This window comes from Coloeus monedula (assembly GCF_965178545.1).
Source record: "Coloeus monedula genome assembly, chromosome: Z".
NCBI classification, from domain to species: Eukaryota; Metazoa; Chordata; class Aves; order Passeriformes; family Corvidae; genus Coloeus; species Coloeus monedula.
This window is the reverse complement of record NC_138822.1, coordinates 68,610,310-68,623,152: the sequence shown is the minus strand read 5'-3', so window position 1 is coordinate 68,623,152 and position 12,843 is coordinate 68,610,310. Positions and strand designations below refer to the sequence as shown.

The 12,843-nt window shown below is 38.8% G+C and overlaps 1 protein-coding gene across 1 annotated transcript in view; it reads left to right on the top strand.

Moving 5' to 3' along the window:
- Positions 1–12,843, top strand: part of ITGA2 (integrin subunit alpha 2) — a gene marked incomplete at both ends in the record, with an annotated part of 65,007 nt that overhangs the window by 42,119 nt on the left and 10,045 nt on the right. Inside the window, 10 exons of the mRNA XM_082301284.1 lie at positions 1,739–1,942; positions 2,723–2,859; positions 4,288–4,427; positions 5,399–5,550; positions 6,613–6,723; positions 7,296–7,378; positions 8,174–8,315; positions 9,963–10,055; positions 11,058–11,134; positions 11,233–11,316. Coding sequence (XP_082157410.1) covers positions 1,739–1,942; positions 2,723–2,859; positions 4,288–4,427; positions 5,399–5,550; positions 6,613–6,723; positions 7,296–7,378; positions 8,174–8,315; positions 9,963–10,055; positions 11,058–11,134; positions 11,233–11,316 — 1,223 coding nt within the window. The remainder of the gene's footprint in view (positions 1–1,738; positions 1,943–2,722; positions 2,860–4,287; positions 4,428–5,398; positions 5,551–6,612; positions 6,724–7,295; positions 7,379–8,173; positions 8,316–9,962; positions 10,056–11,057; positions 11,135–11,232; positions 11,317–12,843) is intronic.

The window sequence follows — 12,843 nt, the reverse complement described above, 5'->3', positions numbered from 1 at the left end:
TGCATTTCCTGGGATGTGGCATAAGAGCAGGGATGAATGGTGCCAAGTCTACCTGGTTAGAGGGCTGTGTGTGGAGACCTTTCTAGTGCTGCCTCACGTGTTCTGCTTTTCAGCAGCAGCTGCAAACTTTCCCCAGAATTGCTTGTGCATGTAATCTGGGAATTAGCCAGCTGGAACAGACCAAAATGGAGCAAATGAGCAAGACAGTAGCTAAGCACTCTTAGTGGTCAGGGGCCTGGTGTTCTTGGTGTCTCCCTGGTCCTGGTACCAGGGAATGTACTTCATGGTAATATAGCATGGGTTGGCCATATCGCTGAAAAACTTAGCGCAAGGCTTTTGCTAATTAATCTGCCATTTGTTCTTGGTGAATGTATTCAATGCCTGACAGTATTCCCAAAGCAGTTCGAAGAAATGCTCTTCTACCAGTTTCCTGTATTGTTTTGTAGACTCTGACACTGGATGGTTACTATAACTCTTGTTGTCCCCGCTATCCAGTAAAGCTGTGTTACTTGTCTGATGCTTGACTGATGGTGCTTTTTTATTCAGACCTGTAGTAGGTGTTTCCAGAATATCTGTATTAACCATATGGAGCCCTCTGGCAGTTTTGAACAGTCTTTCATTCACTGGGTGTCTTCAAAGTAAATTAATATCTGCCATCCATCTGAGAAAACAGAAAATGGTCTCTTTACTAGGTAAATTGCAATCAAATAAATAGAGAGAAAGGATCACCCTCCTCAGCAGGACCTCAGTCAGACCATCCTGAAGCAACAGGAAACTACCCTAAAGAAATTTCAAGGTAGATGAAGGAGCTGAAAGTTGGCAGCTGACACTGGTCTTTGTGCCTGTGGCATCAGATATGAAATATGAAAGAAAAGAAAAATGAAAGGATTTTATTATTTACTTTTGAAAACCAAATAAATTGGAAGACCATATTACAACTTGTAGTTGTTGTCAAATATTAGGTTTAAAATTATTTTGGTCATGAATACAGACTTTTAAATTTACAAATTTTAAATACCAAAGAATAATGAAAGATATTTTTTAATATTTTTTAAAATAATCTGGATTTGTGCAAGTTGTCCCTGTTGCACAAGTAATACTTTTCTAGTCATTTTTAATAAATTACTTGGCTGTTATTTCTAAAATTTTAAGCACAGCATGATAACTGAGGTTAAAGGTGAGAAAGCTATTTGCCAGAATTGCATTTTATCTAGTGTAAATGGGATTACTTAACTATGAAGATTTCCAGTCTTTCTTTCTTCATTGGCATTGGAGAGGTCAGGAGTTTACAATTTGGACACATGCTTTTTGCATTAGTTTAGTAAGGAAATTCCATTTCTGTTTCAAAGAATTATGTCCAGTTACATAATTTCCATTCCCTCTGCATAAAAACTGGTAATCCAAAACTGGAAACTGTACTTTTCAATGTATTGTGAAACTTTCAGAACAGTCAGATGAGGACAGTGAGGGCATTTAAGCTTCATACATATGGTTATATTTGCTTTTAGTACTTTGCATAGCATGCTTTGATTTTGCTGTGTAATTCTTGCCAAGACTTTGAGACATAATGCAAACTGAATGGGCAATACAATGGGGAAGGAATTCAATGTTGAGCTGTCCGAGGGGAATGTACTGGAAGACAGAAACCAAAAACAATGCACATAGATACTGCTCCTATGAATAATCTGATGCAATGATAGCTGTGTTTCGTTTTTTTCTTATTTTTCAATTTTTAAAGAGAATCTTGGATCAACGAGAACTCTTGAAAGGTCCACAGGGGTCAGAAAATGCACGATTTGGATCAGCAATTGCAGCACTTGCAGACATTGATTTGGATGGCTTTAATGATGTTGTAATAGGTGCACCACTGGAAAACCAAAACTCTGGAGCAATTTACATTTATAATGGATTTCAAAAGACTATACGTACCAAATATTCTCAGGTAAATAACTTTGTTGCATAATGCTGTACTCAGTGCCCTAAGATCAGCTAGGGGGAAACTGAAGGTTTCCTGTGTTTTAATTGGCTACTGTTTCATCCTCTTAAAGGAGTACTGTTATTCTCATGGTTTATTTCACATTTTGTGACTCTCCTTCCTTCAGCTGTCAGCATACCCAAGTTGATGTTGTGGTGCTTATAACTGAACCATATGGAGGAAAAGGATGTGCAAGATGCTCATTCTGAGCCATTTTTGATGCCTGAGTGTGAAGTCAGCTAATATCCTAAATGTTTTTGACAGCCATTATTTCCAGGTTTTTAGTGTTGATGTACAATGCAGATTAGATAAATCCCAGCTCTGCAAATTACCAATACATAGTATTAAAGGGAAAGTCTTTCAATGGGTTTCATATATACTATATTGGTAATCTAATATCACTTTCCATGCAGATTTTCTGGTTGCAGAAAAAGTAATTTGTTAGAACTCCTATTAAGCTTCATATTCTTTGAGTTGCTCAGTGTGAATGGGAAAAGTTTCCATCTGTATCTGGCATACAGCAGTCAGTTAGCTGATCTACTCCCAAGATAGAAAAGTCTACTCCTTTGTCTGCTCCAACAGAGGAGAAAGAAGTGCTAAAAAAGCATCTGAGAAAACATCCACAAATGCATTTTGTTTAGACAATAGATTGGATATACAGGGAGTATCAGTGAAAATCTATTAATTAGGCTATCTACAGACTTAAGCATGCTTTGGCAAACTCAGTAACCAAACTCTCTTTCCCAGAAAATCTTAGGATCGGATTCTGCTTTTGGACAAAAACTCCAGTTCTTTGGAAGATCAGTAGATGGCCATAGAGACTTAGATGACAATGACATTACTGATGTATCAGTTGGTGCTGACGGAAATGTGGTTGTGCTATGGTTGGTATACTCTTTCTTAGAAAGGAAGCAATTAGTGATTCAGATGCAGCAGTTGAATATTTAGTTAATTAAAGAGGAAAATAAGCAAATTAAAAAGCTCTTTTGTTCCACATATTCAGTGCTAGCACACTTAGTGCCTCATCACTGCTATCAAAACTAGCTAAAGAAAGAGCATTAGACTAAATCTCTTTTAAGCATTTGCCATTAAACCATTGAAAGCCCAGGCAGCACAGAGGGAGAGCCAGGGCATGTGGGAGGAAGCCAGGTGGCAGTGCCTGCTGGGGTGGCCCAGGACACATCTGCCTGCTACTGCTGTGCAGACACATGGTCCAGAGGGAAGGGACAGCAGCAGGGAATGGGGCTTGATGGAGAGTATTTGTAACAGCAGGTTGTGTACTTCAGTAGCCACAGTATAAATTTGACAGCTGAGCCTGAGACAGATGAAACCACCTCTCACACAACCTGCATGACTTTTTCTGGCTGGTAGGCTGGTATGGGGGAATGTTGTCCTGCAGGGCAAGGCCAGAGAGCAGTAATAAAGAGCTGACACCTATTTCTGGCAATAAATATCTTTTTAATGGTCCATGGCCTTTGCCACAGAAGTCTGAATACTTTCACAAAATATAAAAAGGTTTCCCAGAACCCAAATCTTCGGCCTGCCTAAGTAGGGTGTGACTTCCACGCCTTGCTTGAAGAGCTAAATTCAAATGCTGTTTCCTTTTTCTATCTGCTGCCTGTCTTCTTGCCTGAGGCTCCCCATTGTAAGAAAAATATCACTGAATTGCTGCTTCTTTCATAATGAAACAAGATAATTAAAAATGAATGGTCAGTTTGGACCTTTGACTGCTGCTGCTGCTGGGAATTTCATTCGAGATGAATTATGCTCCTTGAAGTACCAGCATTTATTTAGATTTGATTAATGAAGATGCTCATTCTTCTTTCGCTCTGACATTTGGGCTGATTAATGTGTTTCATTTTGATTAAAGTGTTTGCTTTAACATGTAGGGCTCCTTTGAAACTGTTCTTCAAAATCTTCATTAATTACATGAAAGATGTTTTTTCTAAAAATTAGATTATTAAATAAAATGAAGAATTGCTCATTATCACCTTTCTAGAAGAGCTCAGTAACTTCCCTAAAGGAGCAGAAGAAGGTTACTTATTTGGAAAACAGGCCAAGGGCCTCATTCTCTGATACCTTGAGGGATTGATTAGAGCATTAGGACTAATACATTAATTATCTATTAATTTGACATGAAAATATTATTGTCATTACTGAAAGCTACTATATCAACAAATTCATTCATATGTAAGGAAAACTAATTTTACCAGTGCCACTAAAAGAAGTTTACATTGGGAACCATAAAAATCAATGCTAACATTTACAGATGTTCTTCAAAACCCATGTAACCTTTAAAACATATTTTTCAGGTCAAGAGGCATTGCAAATGTCTCCATAACTGCCTCCTTTAAACCTGAGAAAATCAGTCTGCTGAACAAGAATACGGACATAACTGTCAAAATATGTTTTCAGGCTACATTTAGACCTGCTAAGAAAAATAATCAAGTGGGTAAGAGTATTTCAACGACTTGTCTTAATTTCTTCAAAAGTCCATTATTCAAATGAGTAATGGAAAGTGTAAAGACAGATTGAATGTCAAGAATCACAAAATCAATATAAACCTTAAGTTCTTGAGAAAGTGGTTTTCAGACCTAATTCATCACTGGCTACATAATCTTTAAAAAGTGGGGAACTAACATTATAAAGCGGAGCTGTATCCTTGTTCAACAATCCCAAAAAAAAAAGTTGTTAGTGAGAAGCTGGGTTTTTCCAACCTTCTGGTTTCAACAGCAGACTGCATACTTTTCTTCTCTCTTCAGAAAAAGAAAATTAAATATTTTCCAGATACTGGTTGCAGTGCAGTTGTCAGTGGGAGGAAGCTCTTCTTTTCAGAGGACAGTGAATATTTCTGTGACCAGCAGTGGGTTCCCATTAAGTTTTTAAATTCAATCTCACAGATAACACCAGTTGGACTGCTTCAGTGCTACATGAAGTGCCTTTAGGAACTCATGATTTTAAGCTATAAAATAACAGTGAACTTTCACAGCATATTAGTCATAACACAAAGAGAAGGCAGCAGAAATTATTATGTGATTGAACAGAAGATGCAGATTCCTTAAAGTCACCTCTAAGTTCAGTGATACTGCTGCAAGGCCCCTTTACCTAGAGTAATCCTGGCCCTGCTGACTGGCTTCTTGCCTGAGCTGCAGGCTCAGACATCTGCAGTGGAGCCTGGATTGATTGCTATTTAATGTGCTCCCAGTGGACCAGAACTTATATCAATACCTAAACCTGTTTGACTGCTTTGCAAAACACAAGAGAAAGTATTTTCATTTTGAAACTGCTCTGTGTTTAGCAAGCTATGAAAAACATGAAATATTTAGTGTGGTTTGGAAAGCCTGGTCACTGCAATATTGAGCATAGTAATGAGATCACAGGCAACCATGATCAGTGAAAAATGTACTGTTATTCTTCTTGTAGCTATAAAGTACAACGCAACATTGGATGCAGATCTCCAGTCCTCCAGAGTGACTTCTAGAGGATTTTTCAAAGAAAATAATGAAAGGTACATGCAGAGGGATCTTGTGGTGCATCATGAAGAGAATTGTGCTCATGAGGTCTTCAGTGTACAAGTAAGTGCAATTGCAAGTAGTCTTGCATAACAAAAGTGATCAGAGGAAGACATGGATCAATTTTTTGTTTGTAATGTGAGTTTCATGCATGGTGTACTGAATTATTTATGTTTCCCAAATCCCCCCAGCTGAAAAATACTTAATAGGATTATGATATCATAGAAACTAATAACTCTCATATTCAGTACAGATTTTTAGGACAGGAAAGGGAGTTCTTAACTATGTTATTCACCTTTGGTGTAACACAGAGCCCATGGTCTATACTTTAAATTATAGACTTTAATTTCCCTCTGAGTAGATTCTTCTGTAGGAACTAAGACATACATACAAATGTTTTCTCTCACACTAACATTCAGGCAGACTTTAGGTGCATTCTAACTCCTGGTATACACCAAGGAATTACATAAAAATAACCAGGTCTCCACTTTCTCCAGAACCAAAGACTGAACACAGCCCTGAGAGTTGCCTTAAGCCCTGTTGCATGACACTAGGTTAGGTAGAGGACTTCAGTCCCTGCTTTGATTTGCAATGACTTATTGATCACATTTAATGCCCTGTGGAGCGGTGTACCATAGGGTTAGAGGGTGATTCATCCAGTACTGAGAAAAAGGGGAAACAAGGAGTTTATTGTGTTTTAGTGTCACTCAGGCCCAGCTGCTCTTTGTGATGGTAAGGCAGAGTGGAATAGGAATTTGACTTCTGCAGCTAGATGAGAGTGAAAGCTACCTGGTGATGGCTTTGAGGACCAGCTCCTACAGCTGCAGATAATCTGCAGGTTCCTTAGCGCTAGTAGTTACTGTGATGTGTACAGTCTCCAGGAATCCTAGAAAAATCAGTTTTATCATGGAAATGGCAGTTTTAATTGAAAACTATTAAGCTAGAGGAGCACATAGTGGTCAATCTCATAAAATTATTTTCATTAAAAAATGAAGCTTTGAACTGTTGTTTCTCCTTGTTAGGGCAAGTATGATTTTACTATGCATTCTCAATTCACAATAGAAATTACCAATTTTACCCTGTTTTCTCTGCTGACAGCCATTATCTGATCCACATGTTTTACAGGAGCCTTCAGACGCAGTGAATTCACTTAGTTTGCGCATTGACATTGGCCTTGCAAATCCTGTCTCCAGCCCTGTCCTTGACATATCTTCTCCAGCATCTGTGGCCTACAGTGTAAGTATACAGATTTACTATTCAGAAATGCGTGGTTATGCACATCCATAATGTGTGGCCCCCACAAACACCAAAGAGGTACAGGCAAGTGAAAACTGGTGTTCCGTGTTAGTCATATGGAGCGGTCCCCTGGTTCCTTTTATACCTTTGCCTGTACTGCATGAGCTTGCTCATACATACACACATCAGCAACTGTAGCATAACAGGCATGTTAGTTCAGCCATGTCACTGTTGATGTGAATTTCCAGTTGATGGCAAAGATGAGTTCTTTCAGGTCAGTTTATTCTACAATAAAAAGGTACATAAAAGAGAGATTGAGCTACTTTGACTACATCACCTTTGTTGTCAGTGAAAAGTAACCTGTCTGTACCATTCTTGGATCAGTTGACATGTAGCAACACATTACTCATTTCACTCGTTCACATGTCAAGAATTTTTAATGTCCATCAGAGGGATTTTCTTATCTGCAAACCAAGAATGTGCTTCAGCTCGAAGGTGTTTGCACTCTAGTGTCTGCAGATAATGTTAAAGGTTGAGCCCTGTCATTCAGGAAATGTTTTTGTTTTCCCCAGATTCCTTTTATTAAAGACTGTGGTGAAGATGAACTTTGTATCTGTGATCTTGTTCTGAATGTTCAGCAGAAGGCAGATGAGAGGTAAGAGCTGAATCAGTGGAACTGTTGGGGTCCAGTGTTTTCACCAGTCAGTTTGTCTGTGGGCTTTGGATGAATTTCTAGAGGAAAGTGCCTTTCTAGTTCAACATCTACTTCAAAACAGCATGGATAAAAAAAGCAATGGCATTTTAATCTAAATTTAGTCAAGGAAAAAGAGGTAAGATAGGAACACAAACAAAGAAGTAGGACTCTTGTCAGCTTAGACCAATCCAAGTTTTTGTACCTTAGAGATGAGGGCATAGGGCGTATTTGGACAAATTGTGTCTGACTGGCTGCTGTTGGGAAGAGGAGCACACTGGGAGAGTAGCAGCAGCTGCAGCAGCTGTCTCCATCCCTCCTGCAGGGAGCAGCGAGGATCCTGCAGTAGCTGTGCCAGTGGGGAGCTGTGGTCAGCTATTTGGGCAGCACATAATCCAAATCCATGTCAGATACACACTTACATGTACAGCACAAACAGACAGGGCTGTCTATGTCTGCTGTCCACTCTGCCCACCTTCCCACCAGGGTAGACCCCTTGAAAATTCAGCAAAGTCACTTTGACAACACATAAGCAAATTCCTGCACTTTCAGAAGAAAATAATTCTATCTGGTTTTAGGGAACACCATCACAGAATTTCTTATGCCAATGGGTTTAGAAAGCAGAGCGTTTAAGTGTGTAGAGTGTAGGAAATGTCTTGCTGTGCTTGTTATTTGTTGTTGGCTACAGGCAATGCATTTTCCTGATTCACAGCTGTTCTGGTACCTCTAGTTACAACAATGGACTTTATTTTCCAACAGCAAACAACAGTTTATTGTCAGCAGCAAAAAGAGAAGACTAACATTCAATGTGAAATTGAGAAATAAAAAGGAAAATGCATATAACACCAGAATCCAGGCTACATTTTCAGACAACTTGTTTTTTGCTTCATCATCTTTACCGGTGCGTGATACCCAGCCTCACTGTTTCTGTTATTGCCCCCGATTTTTGAGGTTCTTAGAGAATTTTTTTCTTCTTTCTAGCAGTGCCTATTCCAGAAAAGAATGTGTGTACAAAAATCTCTCCCAATTTGTTTTCTTGGATACCAGAATTATTCCCCCGGCATATCAGTTTATTTAGGTCAAGGCAAGATACTTCCAACTCAGCATAAAAGTTGGCAACTTGTCGAGTTTGACCTCACCTCAGACATCTTTTCCTCACTTTAGGCCTTGGCACCCACATCTTCTCCTTAACTCTCAGCAACGTGCCTGAAGCAGTTGCTGTGCCACAGGGAATTTGTATTTGATAAATCAGACCACGCAGCATTGATGATGAATCCTTAAAGCACAGACTTTGGATCTAGAAATAGTGTTACTGCCAAGGTCATGTGTTCCAGCTAGACAGTCATATTGACATGATTGCTATACCAGAAACTCTTCTTCCAACAAATTTTGTCTTAGAGAAGGGGAAAGAGAGGAGTTATGCATACTATTTTGGGGAATGCAGTATACCTATAATTTAAATTGTTGCTCCCAAGTCATGAAGGATGAAATGCAGACTTCAGTGCTTGGCTTATAAGGTCAGGCTGCTACTGGAGAGGTGCGTGATAATTCTCGGGGTGAAATCCAGAGAAATCCCTATACTGAAGGGAGAGAAGGGATAGCATTCATTCCTGCCTGAGACCAGTATTATTCTGAACAATGAATTGGCAAAAGTATTGCACACAGTGCTGGGGGTGCCCCTCTACCTCCCCATCCTGTTGTGCAGAAAAATTGCTCATTGCACTCCTGCCAAAAGACCACACTGGAGCTAGAACTTCCTTTTGCTCTAAAAGCCCTTTTGCTTAGAAGCACTTCAGCCTGCAAGTGAAGTTTGGACCAAAAATGTGCCTGCTTCAAAGCAGGAAGAAAAACATAAGCTGAGTATATATGGGTCTTTTGGGGAGTTTTGTTTTGAGGGGTTTTTTGTAGCACAGTTCATGAATGGTAAATGTCTACTAGAAATTTTTTTTACAAAAGACAGTACTTTTTAAGAAATTTTTCTCCAAGGGTTGGTAACTGGTTCTGGTCTGTGAATTTGTCTTTGAATCAAGGATGATGACAAGCCAAATATTCTGCAGAATAGTAAATATTTACTACTAAAACAAACTATTATGTATTGCAGATTTTCCTACAGAAAGTTTGATTTCTGTAGGAATTCCCCTTTGCACACTAAATTCTATACTGAAAGTACTTCACCAGCTCCAAGATTCTGTAAATACGTCTGCAAAAGTTCTGCAAAAATTCTGTAAAAAAGGACTGTACAAGTTAGTGCTGGAGCTGACCTGTACTCTCTGGCCTGTATTCCTTCTTCCAAGCCCAGCACAAAGCTCTAATAAGAGGATTACAGCTCGCAAGAAATCGCGTGGGAATGGTCTTTGTCCCACCTTTCTCATGACTTCCTCCTGGCCCTGCCTATGCCCCACCCACCTGCTGCATCTCTAGAAATTACTGCCATAGCACCTATTTTCACCACTTCCTAGTATAATACAGATGCTGTTAAAGGTATACATCTCTCTACCTTATCAAAACCTGATTATTAAGATGGTGTTTCTGTCTGTTTTCTCTGCAGAGTGACGGGACTGAAGTCTCATGTCAAACAGGAACAGCACAAAGTACAGTCATTTGCCAAATAAGCTATCCTGTTTTCAGAACAGGACAACAGGTACAGCTAGCATGTTTAAATAACCTTGAATGACATCCAAAACCTTTTCTGCTGTTGTTTTTCCCTAAGTCTGCATTTATTGCTGATAAGGGCTTCTTAGATTTGACAACAGAGGCATTAAAAGAAGTAAACTAGGGGTTAAATTTTTTTACTCCCTTCCAGATTAAAGGAAAAAAGACTCTTAAAGCTCATTTGTCACAACTCACAGCTTCCAAATGCTGCTGCAGTTACGTAACTTTTGGAGAGTGAAGCCTGGGGCCAGAGAAGCATAGAGCATCATGTGCAGGCTCCTACAAACTGAGCACAATTCCCATCAAATCCCTCCTGCAGTGTGAACCTGGGGTAACTCCCTCACCTGCTCTGTGAATCTCATCTCTCCAAGAAAGCAGTATTGTTTTGAGAAGAGATGGGAAGTCCACACAGGCCTAGGATGAATTACATACCTTTTTTTTTTCATATATACCATAAGCCTCAGGATATCCACAGTTTTATGGAATCTTTTATTCCTCAAGAAAGAATAGAAAGATATATTAATAGAATATAAAATAGAAAGAATACAAATATGATGTTCTGTGGTGGGACATGCAGAATAATAATAAAAAATTGTATATAAAAAAGTCAGTTTGTTCTGAATTTTAATGGAATTGCTCAAAGTGCAGTTGGAACAAATGGAAGTGAAGAGTGAATACAAAGCTTGTGTTTAGCTGGAGTTTAAAAGCAAAAAATTGTGAACACCTTTTGTTGCAGCTTGTAGCTACTTATACACAATTTTAAAATGCATATAACTCATGTTTATGTAAGAATGCCAACTTGTAGGGGAACGCACGAATAAATCAGTTCTGAGTATTAAGAAATTACTGAAGTATTACACAGAAATCTGTAGAAAATTCAGACACAGAAGGCAGTTCTAGATTGTTGCACACATGAATAATTATGTCTGTTGGGAAGTCCTTTGGATGTTGTACCAACTCATTTACTATGTGTTCCTTGTCTTTTCCATAGGTATCCTTTGATATTAGTTTCGATTTTAATCTTAAAAACCTTCAGAACGTGGCAGTTCTAAGTTTTCATGCATGGAGGTAAAGTACACACTGATATGAAAGCAAGTTAGGTATTAATAGCTTTCTTGTATAAAACAATATTATAACATCTGACTCAAATGTGTTTTGATGAACAGTGAGAGTAAGGAACAGCAAGACTCAGACAACCAGGTCACCTTATCAATTCCTTTGCGATATGATGCAGAAATTCACTTCACAAGGTATGCTGAATAATGTAAACAGACACTGTCATTTTGCCAAGGTGCTTGAAGTAATTGTCCTGAAAGGCCACTAAAAATATAGTGAAGTTTTGCTTTTGGTTTGGAAGTCATAAGAAATTCCTTCTTCACCAGTAGTTACAGATTTGTCTGTCCTTCAAACAACCTTACATGTAAAGAATCATGAAAGTTGTGGACCTGTGTTTACCTCTGAGCAGTTGTTACAGATGCTCCTGTGAACAGAAGCGATATAAAGGCCAACAGTGCATGTGGTTTTGATAACATAAATATTATATACTGTATAATAACATTAGGCTTCTTGGCTCAAGTGTAATGATACGGGATCAAATCTGGAGTTATAGTGATCAAAACTAAACAAAAGAACATCAAAAGGAAAAATATGCCCCACTCAAACTCTCAGCAAAGGAGGAAAAGAAAAAAAGAAAAAAAACTATGGATATATGAACCTGGAGCAAGAATATAAACTTTTTAGCAGTTTGAGATAATGATTTATACTAAAACCTGCTGTGCACATGGCAGATTCCCCATTGCTGCAGCTGAACGGGCACTGGGAGCAGACACCCAGCTTTCCCATGCACCCATCCAGATTCTGGCTCAAACGTACCCCTCCCTGCCTGGTGCCAGCCCTTTCTTCTCCATGTAGAAGGCAAGTCAGGGCTATTGCAAGAAGGATCCTTTACCCTGGGAAGGGTGGTTTGCAAGGAGAGGCAGCTGAGCAGACAAGGGAAGAGAGACCAACAAAAAGCCTTTCAAGAACAATCTTTATATAGTGCTCTTGAAACTTCTTACCTTGAGCCCTGGAAACCCTTGGTGATTTGGGATGCACTCAAACAGTAATTAGTCTGTAGCTGTTCCACACACACATGATTTCAGTTACAGTTTAACTTAGATTACAACTAAAACAAAAATACACTGGTTTCACTCTCGGATCAAGATAGGATATTTTAATTTTCATCAAAGAAAAGATTTATTTATCTTTCCCAAGTACTGAATGTCAATGATAAACATGTAATTACATTTAATGCACTTGGTCACAAATTCTTGGTGAAAAAATGCTTTTGCATCCCAAAGTGATCAAAAATTAGTAAATATAAACTGATAAAAAATAAACAGTAGTTATTCAGAGAATAACTTCAAAATGCACATCAACAATGGATCCAGGAAATTAAAATTCAGAGATGACCATAGCTACAAGAACTATTGGCTGCTGTGTAGGATGAGCTGGAATAAAGACCACAGTACAGAAGATTTAGTGTTAAAACCTTCTTTGCAGAAGTAGTTTCAGAACATTGGAGGCCCTGCATCATGACTAGGTGCACCAGTCCTGGACCCATGCAGAATTTCTGAGATTATTTTAAGTGCAGAGGAGCATTTGAGTCAGTGGTGCAAGTTCTTTCAGCTCCCTGAGAAAGTTACATGAGACTTTGTCAGAAGCAGCAGAGACTGCAAGAGCATCTGTATAGAGGGATAGCTTCTTAGGATATTCAGATGGTGCAAACTTGAATCAGC